This window comes from Natator depressus, chromosome 1 (genome assembly GCF_965152275.1).
Source record: "Natator depressus isolate rNatDep1 chromosome 1, rNatDep2.hap1, whole genome shotgun sequence".
Classification (NCBI taxonomy): domain Eukaryota; kingdom Metazoa; phylum Chordata; order Testudines; family Cheloniidae; genus Natator; species Natator depressus.
The window spans coordinates 107,452,139-107,473,116 of NC_134234.1; the positions used below are offsets into that span (position 1 = coordinate 107,452,139).

Below are 20,978 nucleotides of genomic sequence, written 5' to 3' on the forward strand. Positions count from 1 at the left end.
TGTCACTGTGAAGGGATTAGCATGCAGCTAGTGCATTCTGTGGCCAGGGTTACCATTGCCAGGGAGCCAGAGGCAGGGGAGGCAGAGAATTGGGTTGTGGTACATTGGGGTGTGGGATGCTAAGAAATTATTTTTTAAAAACCAGTGAAATGAAATGCCCCAAAACTTCTTTGAAGCAGAATTAAGATTGCCCACTGATGCCTTCTCCTGCCTTTCCAGAGTTCAGCTACATTAAAATCTCTGAAAACCAGGAAATAAAAAGTAAAGATACATGCTAGCCCTGCAATGTAACCTTAACTCTGTCCTCTTTGAGCAATGCCCCAAAATGCTAAAAACACACATACTAATACACTACCTTTACACATGCCAGCTATTGCCAGCTCCAGGATATGGAGACAAAATTGGCTCCTCCTGGAAAGAATTCAGATGTCCATATTGATTCTTTTATTGTCTTTACTACCATTGACCATTAAGTTAATATGTCACTGTAATATGACATTGTTAATATGTCACTGTAGCCTGGCATGTTTGGAGAGAATTGCTCAAGTGGCTCTGTTCCATTCTGTCTGAGAGATTTTAGAGATTACTGTTAGGCAATTGTTCATCTATCCCAAGGGCTCTCTCATTCACAGTTTCATGCTGTTCTTCTGGCTGGCACCCTTCTGTTCAACATGTACATGAGGTTGTTAAGAGTGTTAATAGGGAGATCTGGGGTACAATGCCTTCAGTATCCAACCCTGGCAATACAATTGAACAACTTACTCAAGCCGAATAGTGTAGGCCTGAATGAGGGCTAGCTGACTGAGGCTCAGTCCAGGTACGATTGAGATAACTGGCTGAGGTAAATAACAGAAAATAATGGTGGACCCTAGATCAAGATCCTTCAACTAATGTAGTATGTATACCGTTTGCTACTGAAGTTCACATCCTGAAAGCTTTGGATCTCCAGTTGTTGCTGGATCCCCACATTGCCATGGTTGCTACATATGTTTTTATCATTTGCACTTGGTAAAACAGGTTGTGACCATTTATTTGACATGTGGACCTCATCCTGGGTATCCATACCTTTGTCACCTATAAGTTGGATCGCTGCAACATGTTCTGTATGCGTCTTGCAAACCGGTGGGCTAACTCACAAGCCCATGCACCAGAGAACGTTCTCCTGCCACAGGACTTCACTTTCTTTCCTTCAGAGCTTCAGTTTTATTTTGAAGAAATAAAACTGTTTAACACAATTTAAAATATCATTCATGTCCTTTTCTCCTGATTTGGGGCCTTCCCCAGAACCCCATCTACTCCCTACAGGGTTACACTCTACAGGCCATCTGCCTTGGAGGCACATATGAAGTACGTTCTTTTTCATGACACAGGAACTCCTGTGGGAGTCTCCCTGCAACTATCACTAGTCACTATTACTGACTTTTATGAGGACCAGGAGATCTTCAGGCTATCACCTAATGCCTGGGTCACATCATCAGCTGGTCAGTCACAGATGTGGGGGTAGGCCCAACTATTCTTAAAGGGCCAGTCACCATTCAAAAAATTAAAGTTAGTGCAGAATGAGGCTGCCCACTTCGTATTTCATGCAGAGAGCACATTGAATTTATGATCATAGAATCATAGGACTGTAAGGGACCTCGAAAGCTCATCTAGTCCAGTCCCCAGCACTCATTAGCTGTCCGTTGATTTCTTAGTGAACCTCATGTTTGTGGGTGTTGATGCATAAAACTTTAAAGGGTTTGGGTCGTGACTACCTGAAAGACCTTCTCTCTCCCCTTTTGTCATACTGTGAAGCTTGGGATCAACCAAGGCACTTGAGTTTACAATCCCCTGGTTCAAACAAGGGGTAGGTTAGGATGTCTTGTCAGTGAAAGATCCTCAATTCTGGAACTTCCTCCCTCTTGGCACCACACAGCCCAGATTTATTGACCTTCAGGAAACACTGAAAAGCTTATCAATCCAGGCTTTTCCCCAAAAGCATTGAATAGGGCTGGAGGGGAGAGGAGGAGAGTTCATTTTTTGGTGAGTTAGGAGGGCCTTTTACAGCCATTTGAGTTTATAATTTGCATGTATAATTATTGTTCTGTGCCTAGAGCATTATGTCGGTGCTTTACTACACAGAATAAATACACACATTTTATGCCTCTCTTAGCTGTTCAAGGTTTACATCATAAGTAAGATAACTAACAGACAAAAAGGGGAAACTGAGAAAACAGATAGGGTAAAGCATAAAACAGAAAAGAAAGCAGAGATTGGATAGTAGTTATTTAGTGCTCAGATATCATTGTGATGAGCATAAATATCTAGATAGATTCAGATACCTTGGGTAGGGCCTGGCTCTTCCTCTGTGTTCTGTATAGTGATGACCACAGTGTTAATGCTTCACAAACAATAACAGTTTTGCCAACCCTATGCATTCAAAAATGATGAGTCAGGCCCCCAGAAATCATGAAACTGGCTTAAAATCATGAGATTATTAAACTAACAAATGGGGGGTTCTTTTTATTTGCCTCCTGGTTTTGGAGCATTTAGGGATCGTGTTTTCCAGCTTTTCTCTGCAACCATGAGGCTAGAAACTTACTTTTTTTTTTTTAAATGAAAGCTGAGATTCTCACATAATCGTATGACTTCTGGATCTGGGGCTTTAAAAGAGGAAATTTTCAGATAAGCACAGATACATTTTCCTAATATTGAGAGACTTGTGATAAAATCACACATGTTGCCAATCCAGTTATATTAAGTGAAGGTCTTCATGAGTAAAGTCAAGTCTTCATGAGTCAGTACTCATGAAGACTGCTTAAAGCGGGAGAAGAGAAACATACATATGAACCTTGTAAGGAAGCTTTAATAAGAGGTCTATCCTGCAGTGCTTTCACCACAACACTGTTCTTCCTCCCACTCTTTTTGTGATCGTTCACATAGCCATAGACATTGCAGCATCCCGGAAAATGAAGTTTTGCTATTTATATTCCCCATATTTTGTACTTATAGCATAAGCAATAAAACAAGCAGGAGAAATCCGCTTCCAAACCCACCCCCCCCACCAGAGAGATTCCTCCAGACACCGACCAGGGTTATCCTCCGCTTCCTGCAGTTGAAGCTTCAGTGGTAGCAACAGCCAGGTCAGTGAAAGAAATGCAGGGAAGAAATGCATGAAGAGCTACTAGAGAAACTACAAGCAACAGAAGCATGATTGGGGAGGAGGGAGAAGAGGAAGGAAGAAAGGAAGGTGGGGAGGAGAGGGAGAGAAGATGGAGGGGGGGAGGAAGAGGAGGAGCTAGACCTCTCCTGCTAATGATACTGTTGTCTTGACAACTGGGCTTACCAATAAGTATCCATTTTAAATAAAATATCCTCCCCCCATTAAAGCACACAGAGGGAGGGGAGAAACCTGCTGATTTTTAATCACTTTATTTTAAAGGCTATTGTTAAAATAATAACACTTTCAGCTCCTTCGAAAGACACCTCCCCTCTGCCATCATGATCTAAGCTCCCACAGCACAGCAGCAAGGCAGATCAGAGAAATGCTGAGTCTCTGCCACCTCTGGAGAAATGAGCTTTCCAGTCAGAGCTTTTTCTACCCAAAAGCTCCCTTACTGGCGGGCAGGGAGAGTGTGAGGGAAGGCAACACTATCAATGGAAAGGAGGATTTTGCTGTGCGTATTGCAGTCTATTTCCCCAATGAGGTTTGGGGTGGTTTTGATGATGTGTGTGTGTGTGCGCGCGTGTGCTCATGTGTGTGTTACACTCTCCCTCCCCTCTCAAAGTATTGTGGATTGAAGGAGAATTTTGCTGCATATTTGTGTCCCTGTCTAGGGATAAGACAAGGATTTTGCTGTGTATGTTTTAGTATCTCAGCCTCTGGAAATGTGTGTGTTCTGAAGGGTTTGGGGTGGGTTTCTTCCTTTCCCACCTACCCCCAGTATGGTGCAGAGAGTATTGCACACTGTGTATGTTTTACTATCACTCTTTGGAATGGAGATTTACTGCATGTTACAGTCTCTCATTCGCTCTGCTGGGGATATCTTCTATCGGGGAGGATTTTGCTGTGTGTTAGGCACTCTCCTTTTCGGAGAATGGGGCATTTTTAGTGGGGCGATGTGAGGAAGAGAAATTGCTGTGTACACTAGTTTCTTCCTCCTCGGGGATGGGGCATACTGGGTACTACAGTATTTCAGTCTCTGTGGACATGTAGAGGTAGACAGCCTCTGTGAGATGTTCATTACTAGCACATGCAGCAGAATAGATGCGTACCAAACTTTAGAAAACAAAGACTCTCTCTCCTCTAGTTACAATCTAAATTAAAGGTGACCTACACTGGGGAACATAATTGGCTGTATCTTTTTTTAAATTTCTTTATGCTGCATGAAGGCTTGAAGGGTTTATTTTACATATTAATAGCTCAGGCATCACTTTTTTCATTTTCTGTGGGCTACTAGAGAACGAGCGGAGACAGGACATCTCAGCTGCCAACAAAGTGAAATCAAATTAGTTTAGAGATGTGATTAATTCTCCAGGCAGTTTAAAACTCTCCTGCTGCTTTGTTTATTTTTCCTTTTTGGTTGGCTTTTAACTCAAACTGCTGGATGAAGAGCTATTTTGTTAAAGATACAACAAGGACGGGGGACGGATAGCTCAGTGGTTTGAGCACTGGCCTGTTAAACCTAGGGTTGTGAGTTCAATCCTTGAGGGGGCCATTTAGGGATCTGGGGCAAAAACTGGGGATTGGTCCTGCTTTGTGCAGGGGGTTGGACTAGATGACCTCCTGAGGTCCCTTCCAACCCTGATATTCTATGATTCTAAGCTGGCCTCTTCAGTTCCTGGCCAGAGGGGCAGCCAGTCCTCATCTCCGATGAGCCCACGAAGACATAGGGGAAAACCAGAGCCCCAGAAGGCTTACAGGGCTTCTTGAGCTGTCCAAGTAGAAAAAGGGGGGGGGGGAGTAGGGGGATGAATTTCATTGTTCTCATCAAATTACCTTTAAGAACACAGGACCCCACTTAGGCAGGAAGCTGACCGGGGACCGGGCTGCATAAAGGTCCCCCAGGCATCCCCACTCCAATTCCACCCACCCTCACACGGGCAACACCCCAAAGGCACCGCCTAGCCTCCCCTCCCACTCCATAGGGGATGGCCCCCTTACACCCCTGAGGCACTTCCCTCCCCCTCACACGTGAGCCCCCGCAGACCCTCCCCAACACACACGCGCTGTCCCCTCCCTCCCCAGTAACCCCTTTGTTTCCTGCATGGGCATGTGCGGACTGCGTGCGAGGGATTTTTCTGCCCGCCCCGCAGTGCACAGTGTACGGCGCATGCCCGGGGACCCAGGGGCTGTTGGGAAATGTAGTTTAACTCTCCCCACCTCCATTTTCTCGTCTCCCCTCGTCAGAAGGCGCATGCGCATTCCTCCCCCCTCCCTTGTCGCGGTGTCCCAGGCAGAATTGTCATTGCTTGTCCCGCCCCGATCCCCGTCTCTGATTGGCTCGCACGGCAGCGGGGCGGGACACGACTGGCTGGCAGCAATGTCAGCAGCCCCCTGCGCTGGCTGGGTGACTCTTGAATTCATGCCGTTGCCTGGCGGTGGCTGTGCTAGTGGCCGGTGATCCGGGTACCGCGACTCAGACTGCGCCTGTGCCCGTTCAGCGGGACTCCGGGGGAGCCGTGCGGTCCACTTTGGGGCTGAAGCAGCAGCCGCGTTGCACGCTCTTCCCCCGGTCCTGCGGCGACACCTCCCGCCCCGCGGGAGAGGCCGTGCGGGACAGCGCAGCCGTTTCCACCCGCTGCACAAAGTGGGTGCCAGTGACCCCCGTGTAAAGACACCAGCCGCTGAGTTCCTCGTGTGCAAACGCCCCGTGCATCGCCGTCTTCTCAGCACCATGCACAACTTTCCCCGTAGCGTCAGCGCTCTTGCACGTAACCACACGACTTTCCAGCGGGCCCCTGAGCACCCTGCCCTGGCTCCCGGTGCGCTCCCGGCATCACACACGCGCCTTTGCCTCTGGAACCCATTTGTTCCCTCCGTACCTTACCGGCAGCCGCAGCGCAAGCTCCCCCCTCCCCGCTTGGCTCTGCTGTTGCAGGAGCCCCACCTCCTGCTCTTAAACGTGAGGAAGGAGAGGAGGTGCAGAGATAATGAATATGCACATAAGCCTTCGTGCTGCTGCTGTTGCGGGGGGGGAAGGGTCAGTGTGTGGAGGGGAGGGGTGCGCATGCGTGCTGCGTGGCGGGGCTGAATGTTTCCCAAGTGTTTGAAACTGGTATTTGGGTTTTCCACGTTGGATCAAGTGCGGCGTATAGCGAGAGGGGAGGCTGCATTAATATAACCGGGAACGGGAGCAGCGGCGGCGAGAAGAGCGTGGAAGGAAGGAGAGAGGCTCGGAGCGGCGCACGGAGGAGCTGCTGCTTCTGTCAGACACTTTGCACAACAGATTTTGTTTCCAGATTGTTTCGAAGGATCTGGTTTGAGCCCCCCTCCCTGCCTCCCCCTTCGCACACACAAATCCCTCTGATTGTTCCTACCACCTCCTTCGTGAGTTATCCACAACGACAGCCATTCAATCAGCTGCTGCTGGCGGTGGGGACTAGCGGAGGGTGCGTGTCTCTCTCTCTCTCGGCGTTCACAAGAGAGGAGTCAGATGTAGCTTCTCTCGGTTTTGGGGAGCTCCAGAGAGAGGTGGGCAGGGAGCGAGCCGGGCAGATTGGGGCTGTCGTCTTTGGAGCGAGCAGACCTCCGTCTCGCAGAGAAGGGGGGAGGAAGACTGTTTGTCTTGCCGGATGAAAATGTTGAGTCCTGCAAACGGAGAGCAGCTTCACCTCGTGAACTATGTGGAGGATTATTTGGACTCCATCGAGTCTCTGCCCTTCGATCTGCAGAGAAATGTCTCCCTGATGAGGGAAATTGACGCCAAATATCAAGGTAAGTGATTTCTTGTGTGTGTGTGGTGCTGGGTTAGGTGGGTGTCTTTTCTTTCCTTGGTAGCTGAGTCCTGGCACCCTTTGCCCGCTCCCCGCACCCTGCAGGGATGGTAGTTTTTTATCTCTGGGAGGAGGGAGAAAGCAGGAAAAGAGAGCCTAGAAGAGGAGAGAGGGGCTGATCTGCAGCGTTAGCTCTTGTCATGGGGCGGAACAAAAGGTCTCCGGCTTCTCTTATTAAGCAAGGACTCTGCTTTTCAGTGTAAAATACTGGACAAGAAGACGGGGGGCAGGGAAGCGGGGTATGGGGGGCTATTTCTGGGTGTGTAGTTGTGGGGGGAGGTTTTGTAGGTACCGGGGAAAGTGCTGGGTGGACAGAGGGAGAGATTACAGCACAACAACATTTAGGAATGTACAGTATTCATTATGGCTGTAGTAAGGGAGAGAGGCTGCTAGGGAAGAAGGGGGAGGAGGTTTAGATGCGAGTGGGGGGCAGGGTTTGCTTTCTTCAGGCTCTTTTTAATGGGGGTGCGTTTCACCCTGTAAAACAGCCCCCGTGTAGGGGGGAGGGGAGTTATATAAAATAAACGCTGGATGGGTTATGGATGAGCTGAATGCTAAGTGTCCCCTCCCTGCAGCATGCTGGCTGCACTCACTCCGGGGCACGCCGTCTCCTTGCCCCGCGGGGAGAGGGGTTAGTTTGCGGAGCAGCTTTGTCACTTGCTGTGTGTGTAGAGGGGAAGGTCTGTTGGGCGCTGCGGGCAGAGGTGGCACAGGGTGCTGGAGGGGACCCCTCCTGCTATACGGGGCGGGGGGGAGGGAGGGCTGGTCTCTGCGGCACTCGCTGCTGATCTGCGGGCTCCCCTCCCCGCACGCGGGCCAGAGACTGGTGGAAAGCTCCCCATCGAAGGCACCGGCGGCAAGGGCTAGAGGGCATCGCTGCCCGGTGCGGGGGAGGAGGCGTAGGGCGGCGCGCTTTCCTGCACACCCACTATAGTGCAAACAGGAGCTGCGTCCGCGCTATGTCGGAGTCAGTCACCTCGCTCGCTGCGTCATTTATAGCCCTCCCTCATTAGCATATCGCGGTTCGCCCCGCCTCCGCCTCGCGCTATTGGCCGGGCTCTGCCCCCACGGCTCAGCCTCTGCCGCTCACTGCCCGGGCTCGCTGTTCCGCCTTCTAGCTCCGCCTCCTCGCGGCGTTTCCGAAGCCCCTTTTTTTTGTGGGGTTGATTTGAATAGCTTGAGGTTCCCCCCGCCTCCCCATTTCTGATTGGCGCCATGGGCTGCGCGAGATGGGCGCAACTTTGGCCTTCGGATTCTGATTGACACGTTTTTAGGTGGGGGACCTGTGCTGTCTCCGCCTTCTGGTTCTGATTGGAGCCTTGGGATTGGTGGGCGGGTCCTTCCATTCTGGTTGGTCGGTTGCCCTGGAGAACTGAGCACTGGGTTTTCTGATTCCGATTGGCCTGCTGCGCCGGAAGGGACGGGTTCCTCGTACTTCTCATTCTGATTGGCGTGCTGGACGGATAAAGGCGGGTTATCCCTGTACTCTTTGATTCTGATTGGTAGAGGGCAGACTCGGCTTCGCCTCCTTCCCTCTGTTTCGAAAAACTGGAAACTCGGTTGGGCCCATTTCCTGTTCAAAGAACAATAGCCTGACGTCACGTCCTGGTTGTGCCTGCTGCGTTGGCAAGTGGCCGGTTGCTAAGGAGGGGCGGAGCCTCCTGAAGGAGACTGATAGAGCGCCTTCCTGGTTGGCTGAGCGCCTGCCAGTGCCCCGCCCCCGCCTATAATGGCGGCGGAGCGGTGCGGTGTGGGGGGAGGAGCCGGGAACGGAGGCTGGGAATCAACCCCCCCGCGTGTGTCCTGTCTGACCGGCAGGGGACGGCCTCCGAGCTGGGGCGGGGCGAGGCGCTGAGGCGGCGTGGGGCTGGCGGGACTCCGCTGCCCAGCGCCCTTCCCGGGACGCGGCCCTAGGCGCTTCGGGGCGGAGCTCGCGCCGCGCGTGGCGGGTCCCCAGGACTCGGGCCCTTGCTGCGGGGGACGAGTCCCGCTGTCTTCGCCTGGACCGGGCGCTCCTGCAGCGGGGCTTGGCTCCAACTGGGCGGAGCAGAGGCGCCCGCCCGCGGCTGGCCTGAGCCCCCAAACCTTCCGCCGTCTCCAGCCTGGACGGGGGAGAGAAGCGATCCTGGCCCCGCCTGGGCAGCCCCTCTCCAGGCGTGCAACAGCCAACGCCCAGCCCGGTTCCTAGCCCGGAAACCGGCTCCTTGCAAATCTGCACCCCACGCCGGTGTCCAGGGAGCTCTTTCCTCTCCACAGAGAGATGCCATTTACACCCGGGCCCCGGGGTAGCCTGGCTGGCAAGTCCAGACCACAACCTATGAATTTCTTCTGCTCTGTGACCTTCAAGGTGCCCCCACCCTACCCTTCATGTATTTTTTTTTAAAAAAAGCAAATTAGCCCGCTGTTAGCCTTCCTTCAAACAACAGTCTCTTCAGATTTTGAAAGGGAGAGGGTGATCCGAGAAATATAAATTACCATTGGGCTTATACATATAGTTTATAGCAAGATTTTGGCAGTTATTTTAGACGTGGGATTGTTCTTTAAATAAAACTTAATTGAATTTTGCGTAGCATTTCGCTGATTTATAGTGTGTGGTAGATATCAGAAGCTTTGAAATACACACTTCATTAAATAGTAATCCTCATGAATCACACAAATAGTGGTCTCTCCTGACATACCTTTAAAAATAATAAAGAGTAGAGCATTGTGGTAAGGTGCCAGTACTCAGATTTCATTGTACAAAAATATAAAACTTACTGATGTATGGCAAAGTGTCACAAAATGAGTTATAGTTGAGTAAATGAACAAAGTACATATAGTGCAGTATCCTTTACCACCACTGTTCATTTACTAAATTGCTAAATTAATAATTAGTAACTGCTCTCCTAATTATTGAGTTAGTGAGGTTCTACCATATACAATATACATTTCCCCCAAACTACCATTATGTAAGCGGGTGAATAGTCCCGCTCTTGTGGGGAACTTTCCTGGCTTCTGCACTACCCTGGTGAAGTGGGCTAGCGAAAGGATCTGAGTCCTCACTCCCACTTCCTTTACTCAGTGGCCTCCCTGCCCTTGAGGACTCCCCTTCCATGCTCCTGTCTGGCAGAGTCCTTGTAAACCCAACAAGGCTGGGCCCAGGATTCCTGGGGGGCTCGACCCCCAACCCTGCTGTGGTCATCTAGGACAGGGGCTAGGGTCTCCCCACTCTGAGATACTCTCTCTGCACTGGGCACTTCTCTGACCCACTGACCATTACATACAAGTTAAAGTTATTTAATCAACAATTTTAAAAAGAATAAGGGGAAATGGGAAAGGTGAAAGGAAACACATCACCCCGCTCTGTGGCAACGAACATCACAAACAGCATCTCTGGAATGTCCGGGCAGTTCACAGTCTGTTCCTTGGAAGTCCCAGGCCTCCTTCTCAGGTCCTGTGCTGCAGGGATGCTGCGGGTTGGACACTTGCTCTGGTGGTGGCCACACGCTCTCAGGCTCTAAGTGGTAGGACCCTTCTTCCCAGTGTCGTCCCCGCCCTGTCGGGGTTACGATCCAAGCCTGGCCTGCAGAGCCTCTTGGCTGAGGCGTCTCCCTGTGCTGGGCCTGCTGCCCAGGGTCCCCCTCGGTCTTCCCAGCTGCTCACCACACCCAGCTCCAGACTGCTCCAGCCGCAGCTCCACCACTCTGTCTCTGCTGCTCTGCCTCCAGCTCCCTGGGGTGCTTCTCTGGCCCCTCTGGCTCTGGTTGCTGCAGCTCTGCTCCCAGGACAGGTCTGCTCTGCAGGCTGCTTCTGTGACTCTCCTCCTAGCACTGACCTGCTTCCTGGGCTGCTTTTCTGGCCCCTCTGGCTCTGGTTGCTGCAGCTTTGCTCCCAGGGCAAGTCTGCTCTCTCTGGGCTGTGCCTCTGGCTTTGGGGCTGCAGCTCTGCTCCCAGGACAGGGTCTGCTCTCTCAGGGCTGCTTTTCTGGTCTCTCTGGATCTGGCACAGCTCTGCTCCCCAGCTCAGCTTGGGCCCCTGCTTTCTCCTTAGCTCGGCCCCACTCTGTCTGACCCAGGCAAATCCAGCTCACATGGAGGACGGGACCTCCCTTGCCTCCTGACTCCCTGATTAGCCTGCCCGCCCTGTCATTCAGGCTGACCTGGAGCATTGGCCTCTCCCCATTGTGCCTGGGGACTATCAGTCTCAGGGTCCTGATTCCCCATCGACCCTTCGCCCTTTTTAGTACTGGGAGCTAGCTAACGAAAACACCCCTGCTGAATGTTAGTAAGGGGGCAACAGCCCCCTTACATCTAACAAAGCTGTGTTTTTTTAAAAAAACAATACCCATGTTTCCATCTGAGTTTGTGAAAAGTCACCTTTTTGAAGGTGGAATTTTGAAAAGTGCTTAGTATTGGGCACACTCTGCTCCCCTTCAAGTCAGTGGGAGTTTCAGTATGCCATTTAGACATACTCTGGCCATGGTTAGTTGAGAAAGTGATGTTGGCAGCTGCTGGCACCTTGTCTATTGATGGAGCTGTACCAATGTTAGCAATGGTGGGAAATGATTATGCTAGCCTCAACCTGAGAGCATGCACACCAGACCACTGGCAATATAAAAGGATAGGCAGATATAGGGTACAGCAACTATCTGTTTCCACCCGAGTAATCAAGTGTCCCCTGTTACTTGGCCTCTAGATCTTTGTTAGAAGAGAAGGGTGGGGGCCCCGACTCAAAGCCATTCAAGTGACTGTTGAAATAGAGCCTCTTCTTCATTTATGTTTTCTGAAAAAAATTAAAATGACACAAGTCAAGGTTTATACCCTTGCAGGCATCAAACCAGCAGTCTGCTTTGCTTAATGCAGACAGAAATAATCTTTGCAGCACAGGATCTGGCTGTTATTCCAGATCAACACTGAGTATTCCAAATTAGTTACCTTTATGGGGGCCTGAGCTTGCTGCCATCAATCAGTGGGAACAGTGAGGTAAATATTTCAAACTTGGAAAATAAATCTGTGACTCTTATTCAAATATGGATCACAGGGGAGCTGGGCAAATATTAGAAAAAGGTAGACAAATTTATCTCTATAGCTATACTTTAAACCTGGGATTTTATTGGCTTAGAGACTTTCAGTGCAGAGCAGTGGATAATGTTGAAATAAATGTCGCAAAGAGAATTTTTATGTGTTGTGAGAAACTGTTTAGCTCAGCTAGTGCAGTACTTAAGATTGTCTGATGGGTATTGCCTATGTTTTCATTCTTATGGCTGAGGGTGGGCTTTCTGATGCTACACAGCAAAAAACCGATAGTTTGTGTCCTCTGCAGCCTACGGAGTTACAAGGTGCACAGAATTCCCAGCATGTGATTTTTGCATTTGTAACTTCCCCAACGTGCTTTAAACATACAGGTGACAGAGTAAAACCAGGGACTCACAGGTAGTTGACTATCTTGGGAGACACTGAAACAGCTAGGCTTTTGCATAGGGCCTATACAGTATTTACCCGAGAGTGGATTAGTATTAGCCATTCTGGAGAGGACAGGCAAGCCATGCTGCTGAGTCTGCTTCTCTAAGGAATATTACAAATTAGAGCCTGGCACAACTTTCAGCTGAAATAGCTGCTAAGAAACTTATTTTCTTATCTAGTGTCACACTTAAGTACCACAGTCTCCCAACTCCATCCATCAGAACACCCACTTGTTGCTTGAGCAACCATTTTTATTTGGGCACAGTTGTAAACAGCAGCCAACTGTATCACCCAGTATTGTGTGTTGTGCCGAGCAACTTTGATTAGCACCTCACAGGAAGTGCTCTGCAGCTAGCAAGATCAAGGTTATTATGACTCAATGAGATATACCTTACCAATATATTAAATAGTAGAGCAATGCTAGCAGTGTGATAATGGTATATTTTTCATGTGCATATAGCATATTTAAAATGAAGCTTTAGTAATAGGAATGGAGAACCGAATTAAACTATTTTGCCACTAAAAAAATTAGTAGCCTGTAGAGAAACATTCTTTGGATATCCACAAAGAAAAGTATTTCTCCTAGAAATATTATCTGTATGTCAAATTCAAGTGGGCTAATCTATTAATGACAGTGACTAAGTGCCACAAAATTGGAATATAGACTTCCGAATTTAAGTCATTGGGAATAATGATGATAAATGTTTAATCTCCCACCATACTTAATCTCTAAGAGTTTGTCTTGGTTAGGATAAAAGGTTTTGTTTTTTTAAGAAGGTTAGCTAGCTCGTTCACACCAATTCTACCTGCTATAGTACAACTAGCTGTATCTAAACTAGAGTCCTAAAATGGGTTAGTTAACATGTTATCAAAAAACAAACACCTTTTTATCCTAATCATGACAAAGCCTAAATAGCAACAGCTTTGTTCGTATTAGTTGTGTAACAAGAGCTATTAGCATGTTTTCTTGTCCAAAAGAAAGTCTTATTAGGGAGATAAATGTCCACATTTGTAAAATTCAAAGTCAGACCTTTGCTATTTCATTTAAATGTAGATGTGATTGTAATATTTATTAGGTTAACTGAGTTACTTGTCTGCTTTTTCTGCCAAGTCTTACATTTTTCTAAAACCTTCATTCTTGGTTAGTAAGCTAAACTGTTCTTCTCAGCAGCCTTTGTGTTCATTTCAAGGTGAATGGAAAGAGAAACAGAACATGATGCAGTTTAAAAAAAAAAGAGAGAGAGAGAAAAGAATCCTCATTGTAGATAATATCTGATGAGGAACGAGTATATTTATGATGGTGAAAGGGAAAGGAATCTAACATGTCTCACTGATATTGAATGGAGTTTGATGAAATGAGCACAAATCAAACACATCCATCTATTTTTCACAGTTATGAACTCTAGAATCACACATTTGACCCTTTAAAACTTCTTTCTCTCCAAAACAATGTCTGCCTGTTGAAAAAAATCCTTATAGTAAGTAGGACAATAATACCACTTCAAGACTATCTCCATTTGGTTTATACTTTTACTATTTTAAATCCGAGATCATAACTGCTCCAACTGTTGCCAAATATATTTGAATGTCCTAAATACTTATTTTCTCTGGTTAAATACATATTGAAAATAGATGCATGTATTTACTCAGATTGCAACCATTTCAGAATATGTTGGTGTGGGAGGGACATGGCCACACGCAGGCATGTATCCAAGCCTCCCGCACATCTTAAAAGGAGGTAAAATACCTAAAATATACCTATAGTTTGTATATTGCAGTCCTGATCCAGCAATCCTTAGACTTTGGCTCTCACCTGCCAAAGACTCGGAGGAATAGAAGGGTAGCTTAAGGCCTTGTCTACACTACAGTTTTGTCAACGAAAGTCAGGTTTCGTTGACAAAACAATGGAGATGTACACACTACAATGCTCCTTCTGCCAACAAAATTCTCCTACTTTGCTGCCAAAATAAAACCACCTCAACAAGAGGCATAGAGCTTTTTGCAGCAAAGTTACATTGACAAAGTGGCAGTGTAGACACTGCACTTGGTCATGTTGCTGTAAATGGCCTCCAGGAGGTGTCCCACAATATCCATCCTGATCGCTCTGGTCAGCAGTTTGTACTCGACTGCCTTGCACCCAGGCATCCCTCCCCCTTTAAAGGCCTGAATTTTTGAAATTCCACTTCCTGTTTGCTCAGTGTGGACAGCTCACAACAGTCTTTCCAGCTGACCATGGCAGCTCCATGCAACAAACGCTGTCCCGCTTGGAGCACACCTGAGTTATTAGATCTGCTGGCATTGTGGGGAGAGGAGGCTATGCAGTCCCAGCTCTGCTCCAGCTGTAGGAACTGTGATACTTACGGTCAGATTTCTTCTAGCATGTTGGATAAGGGCTACAAATGGGACATGCATCAGTGTGCGCGAAGATAAAGGAGCTGAGGCAGGCATACCAGAAGGCAAGGGAGGCAAACAGTCCCTCTGGTGCTGTGCTGAAGACCTGCTGTTTCTATAAGGAGCTGGACACCATCCTCGGCAGCAACCCCACCTCCAGTGCCAAGAGCCCCATGGATACTTTGGTGGGGCAGCGGACACAGCCCTGAGGACAAAGTAGAGCACATTTTAGGGTCATCCAGTGGTGTGGTGAGTCAGGAACTCTTTTCCACTCCAGAGGGGTCCAGCCAGTCCCAGCAGTCCGTCTCTGGTGTGTGTGATGCGGCAGAGGAGAACTCTGGTAAGTGATCTTTTTGAGCTGAAGTTATATGAAGTAGAGCTGTCCTTTGCTTTGTATATATTGTAGAAGTGGGTAAAGGGATAGAAATGGACAAGACTAGCTGTGTTAGCAAGTGCTTTACATTCCTCTGTGCAGCAAAGCAGTGTGGTGAAACAGCGTGTTAATGTACACCATGATTTCACGGGAATTCTCCAGAGAGATCTCCTAGAAAACTTTCCTGGAGGTACTCGCCAATCATCTGCTGAAGGTTCGTTAGCAGAGCTGCTTTGTTCCTTCCCCCATTGTAGGAAACTTTCCCGCGTCAATCAGCAATCACTTGTGCAGGAACCAAAGCAGCACACAGGCGAGTGGCATAGACACCCGGTCTGAAGCTGCACGCATGCAAGAGATGCACCCTTACATCCTGACTTACCTTCAAGAGTGAGATAGCATCTTCATTGACCCCTGCCTATGGAAAATGGTGGCAGAATTTACAATATTGTCCCTAGTCACCTGCAGTGATCCTCTTTAAAAAAAACACCGAGACCCTTTGCCCCATCTTGAGTGCACCCTCCCCTCCCCTAGGCCGACCTCACCATATTTAGCGTGTTCACTGAGCTGTCTGCTTGCCAAGAGACCGTGAGAAACTGATTCGTATTTTTTAAAGGTGCATTTTACTATAATGAGTTGATGCAGTGTGTGCACTAACATTCATGCTTCTGTTTATTGTTTCTTTTGTTTCTACAGCTGTGGCCTTCAGTGGAACCCCCTACATACTGGCGGAGTGCCTCCGCCAGGTAAGGCAAGGAGGACCTGTTCCGAGAGTTGCTCCGATCCTCAGAGGCCGAAAAACAAGAACGCAGGTTGTGGAGAGAGACTTTAAAAAAAAAATTATAAAATAGGCAGGACAGAAAGGAGAGCTAGGAGTGAATTTTAGTGGGCTAGGAGCAGATGATAAAAGTGTTGGAGGAGCAAACAGAGATGTTGAAGTCCCTAATCACACCGCAGGCAGAATTCATGTGCTCGACCCCCCTGCAGATGATACAGAACTGCCTTCCATGCACTCCCCAAACTCCTCCCACACATTCCGTGCAACTTCCCAGCCCATCTTGGTACCTGGTCACTCCACCTCTTTGGACAGCTTCCAAAATGATAGCTGGACTTACACTCAGCTGTGAGAGCCTACACTGCCCTTCATTGTTATCTCCCTTCCCAACAAGTCTTTTGTGTGTGTTGTTAATTGGTATTTAATAAAAACAAACTCTTTGAATGATACCCTATCTTTATTTGTCTCCAAAACACAGTGGTTTATGCTGGAATTAATACACAGTGTCAATTTCATCATTTGCTCGCTACACATCCTGGTCAGGAATCATCAAAATTTGTATACAACGCAGCAAGTTAATAAAGCATGGCAGAGTGCTGTATAGAATGACACGTTACTGGAGCTCATTGTCAAAGTGTTGCCTCAAAGCCTCCCTGATTCAAATTGCTCTCCCCCTGGTGCACTTCAGCCCTGGTATCTGGCTGCTCAAAATCAGCCGCCAGGTGATCCACCTCCACGCAACCCCATGGGAAACGTCTCACCTTTAGCCTCACAAATATTATGGAGCACGCAGCAGGCTGCTATGACCATGGGAATATTTTCCTCATTTAGGTCTAACTTGTCATAAAGGCATCGGCAGCCTGCTTTTAATCTGCCAAACGTATATTCTACAGTCATTCTGCACCTGCTCAGCCTATTGTTGAAGCGCTCCTTGCTGCTGTCCAGGTTTCCCATGTAAGGCTTCATGAGCCATGACAGTAAGGGATAGGTCGGGTTTCCCAGGATTACTATGGGCATTTCAATATCCCCCATTGGAATCTTTTAGTCTGGAAAGAAAGTCCCTGCTTGCAGCTTTCTGTACAGACCAGTGTTCCTGAAGATGCATGTGTCATGCACCTTTTCGGACCACCCCACATTGCTATCAGTGAAATGCCCATGGTGATCCCCAGTGCCTGCAACACGATCGAGAAATACCCCTTTCTATTGATGTACTCTATTGCAAGGTGGTCTGGTGCCAAAATTGGGATATGCCTGCCATCTATTGCCCTGTCTTACTTAGGGAATCCCATTGCCGCAGAGCCATCCACTGTTTCACACACATTGCCAAGAGTCACAGTCCTTTGTAGCAGGATGTGATTAATGGCCCTGCACACTTGTGTTACCGCAGCCCCAATGGTTGACTTCCCAACTCCAAACTGATTCACAACCAACTGGTAACAGTCTGGAGTCGCCAGCTTCCACACAGCAATCGCCACGCGCTTCTCCACTCAGAGGGCAGCTCTCATTTTGGTGTCCTTGCGCCGCACTGCTGGGGCTATCTCTGCACACAGTTCCAGGAAAGTGCGCTCTGCATCCAAAAGTTTTGCAGCCACTGCTCATCATGCCAGACTTGCATAACTATGCGATCTCAGCACTTGTTTCCTGGGCCCAAAAGTGATGGTTCACCATGTGCAGCTGCTCCGTGAATGCCAAAAGCAATCTGGTGTTGTTTCTTTCCATGGCACACAGCAGGTCAGGCACCTCTGATTCCTGTTTAAATTAGGTACTCATGATATACTCAGTGACCAGCCATGATGTGCTCATAACAGTGACCACAACAATAGAGAGCAATGCAGGATCCATCCTTTCAGACAGAGACTGCGAGCGCACAGTAAACAGGGGCCATTGAAAAATGCCACAAAACGCAGTTGAAAGCCCATGGAATGATGGTACAGAAAAAACTGCATCATGGGACATTGAGCCCTCTCCCATGATGCACTTCAATCCACTTCAATTGTCTAAAAGGAAAAGTCTTGAAGATCTAGGCCACTTACCTGGCAATCTGTAACTTCCCTTCATTGTGACAAGCTGCTTCATAGACATCACATACTGCCGCACCCACAAAACTCGCACAGGGTGTAACAGTCTAAAATGAAATTATTTTTAATAATACATTTCTAAATTTAAACTAGATGGCATTTGCATTTTGTTCCAGAGAGACCAACTATTCAGCTGTAGCTGTGAGCCGCCACTTGTCAGATTTCAACTTCAGTGTGGCTGCCTTTGATCAGCTTTGTACTTTACAAGAAAGTAGTGCTGCTTTTGGGAGGCAATAGTATGGGGAGGTTTTGTTCAGCCATTCTGTATGTGCAGAATATTTATAGTTTTACTTTTTTCCTTTGCAGAGATCTTAAAGGAGCTGGATGATTATTATGAAAAGTTCAAACGAGAGACCGATGCAGTGCAGAAGAGAAGACTGTTGCATTGCATACAGAGAGCACTGATCAGGAGTCAGGAACTGGGAGATGAAAAGATCCAAATTGTCAGTCAGATGGTGGAGCTTGTTGAGAATAGAACCAGGCAAGTGGACAGTCATGTGGAACTATTTGAGACCTGTCAAGAGACTAATGAGACCACTGGAAACAGTGGCAAAGCCAGCCAAGATAAATCAAAGAATGAGACAATCACTCAGGCTGAAAAGCCCAACAATAAGAGGTCTAGGAGGCAAAGAAATAATGAAAATCGAGAAAACGCTTCTAATAATCATGATCATGATGACATCACCTCAGGAATGCCAAAGGAGAAGAAAGCAAAAACATCCAAGAAAAAGAAGAGGTCTAAGGCTAAAGCAGAGAGGGAGGCTTCCCCTGCGGATCTTCCTATTGATCCCAATGAGCCAACATACTGCTTGTGTAATCAAGTCTCCTATGGAGAAATGATAGGATGTGATAATGATGAGTGCCCAATTGAGTGGTTTCATTTTTCATGTGTGGGACTCAATCATAAACCAAAGGGCAAATGGTACTGCCCTAAATGTAGAGGAGAAAATGAGAAAACTATGGACAAGGCACTGGAGAAATCTAAAAAAGAAAGGGCCTACAACAGGTAGTTTGTAGACTCTTGATTGTGAAGAAAGATAAAAAACCAACCAACCAACCAGTGTATTTATTGTCAGTGTCACCTTTGTTGAGGTGCAAGGATTGTAAAATGTATATTTTTAAAGGAGGTTAGAAACTAAACCATTCCTGTTATAGGGACGGCAATAAGAGCAATTTTGTTTTTCCATTTGATACAGCTGTAAAAAGAAAGTGGTCTGGCGACCAACATTAATAAACATGTAATAAGAGTTTAAATTTAGTGTTCAGATAGATCTAAAGACAATATAATATTTCTTTTTTGTGCTGGTAGCACTATACCCATTAACATTTAGATAACAAATATTGCTTAAATGTAATTTCATTTTTCTTTATAGAGGAATGTTATTTACCTTTCCAGCAAACTGTCTAATATTTAGCCATCCAGTTGTATTTGAATAAAATGACAGTACATTACAAATTTAATTTCTTTCAGTGATGACCAATGCAAGATCAAACAAGAAGGTAAAATATGACTTCTGCTACAGAGTGTGTCAGTATAACAGTTCAATAACGAATGTTTAAATAGCGTTAGAAGATTATTTTTTAAAAAAGTAAATGGTTAAATTTTACATGACAAATATTTTATATACTGGCCGAGTACCACAAGGGCCATTTTAAAATGATTGAGTACATTTTATATTTAACCAGGAAGTGGTTTAGTAATGAAACTTAACATAAATCAAGCTTTATACTGTCACAGATAATAGTGTAGCAATCTTTAATTTGTATAAGGTGTATAAATGTAAATTTTTAAGTGGAGTTGCACTTACTGTATTATAATCGGAAATGCAGCCAAATGCCATTGTGTATCCAATGTGCATTTCCTTCTGTATGTATGAAAACTGTACAGCTGTGATATTAAGAAATAAATGAAAAAACTTAGTTTGCTCCTCTGGTGATTACATTTTAATATTGATTCATACCATTTAAAAATTAATTTCTAACTTCAGTAGCACCATCAAACTGCTGCCTGGAAGCCTAAAGTAGAATCTGTTGTGATGGTAGTCTAATTATGCTTCCAATAATGAATCTTCAGAGAGTGTATGATTAGCAAGAGAATAAGAGTCTCAGAATAGCATTTAACCTTCCATCCAACTCTACACTGTAGTTCTTACAGTTACTCTAAGACCTGGCCATATATCTTAAATAATAATAATAATAATAATAATAATAATTTTAAAAAAATCAATGGAATGGAAGTGGCCACATTTACATTCATGCAGATATAAATTAGTTCACATTTGTTATCAATAGGAAGTGCTTATTGAATTACAATATTATAAAAGAATTATTGCAACTATCCAGTTTAAGCATTTGTAACCCTGCTGGTCTCCTCAAATAAAACTGCTTTAGCTATAATAAAAATGCTAACTTTAGGCACCCAGATCCCATTTCACTTTTTTTTGTAGAACATAGGGTCAAACTGTTCCTTCCACCTCACAGTGGAGAGGATGAAATCCTGGCAGAGTCAAACAGGACACAGAGAAGGGAGAAGTATCATTCTGTTTTCTGCCTCCTCCTGTCTCTTGTGGAACTCCCTCTGTGTGTGGGGGGGAGGGTTTAAGAACAAGTGGGTTGGGGTTGGGGCTGGTAACAGGAGAAAGGTTGGAGAAGGGCAGTGGGAGAGGAATGCAGAGAGGTGATGGGCAGCAGGAGGAAGATTTGGAACACAATGCTGGGACTGATCCATTCATATTACCAAATCCAATGGTTCATATAAGAATTTTGTAGATTTGTTTCTCTTATGAACACCATGTTCCTCTTCTCCTAAAATTCCTAAACTGCAGCTGTTCTGCCTCTCACAAATAATGAAATCATGCCACTGAACTGGTGGGCTGGTCCATCTGCAAGAAGTGGAGTGGAAGATATGGAGTCAGCAGAACAGGAGTAAGTGCAAGGGCTGTGGTGAC

General features: G+C 46.8%; 1 protein-coding gene across 3 annotated transcripts; it reads left to right on the top strand.

Moving 5' to 3' along the window:
• Positions 1-6,243: 6,243 nt before the first annotated feature.
• On the top strand, positions 6,244-20,118 carry ING1 (inhibitor of growth family member 1). 3 transcript variants are annotated; one of them, XM_074963725.1, is made up of 3 exons: positions 14,613-15,147; positions 15,874-15,923; positions 18,337-20,118. In XM_074963725.1, the coding sequence occupies exon 3, from the start codon at positions 18,483-18,485 to the stop codon at positions 19,038-19,040; it is 558 nt and encodes a 185-aa protein (XP_074819826.1). In that variant the 5' UTR covers positions 14,613-15,147; positions 15,874-15,923; positions 18,337-18,482; the 3' UTR covers positions 19,041-20,118. The 3 variants fall into 3 exon arrangements, with proteins under 3 accessions (XP_074819816.1, XP_074819826.1, XP_074819834.1); XM_074963715.1 differs by lacking the exons at positions 14,613-15,147; positions 15,874-15,923 and adding an exon at positions 6,244-6,916 and having other exon boundaries at positions 18,337-20,107; XM_074963733.1 differs by lacking the exon at positions 14,613-15,147 and having other exon boundaries at positions 15,874-15,989.
• Positions 20,119-20,978: the final 860 nt, after the last annotated feature.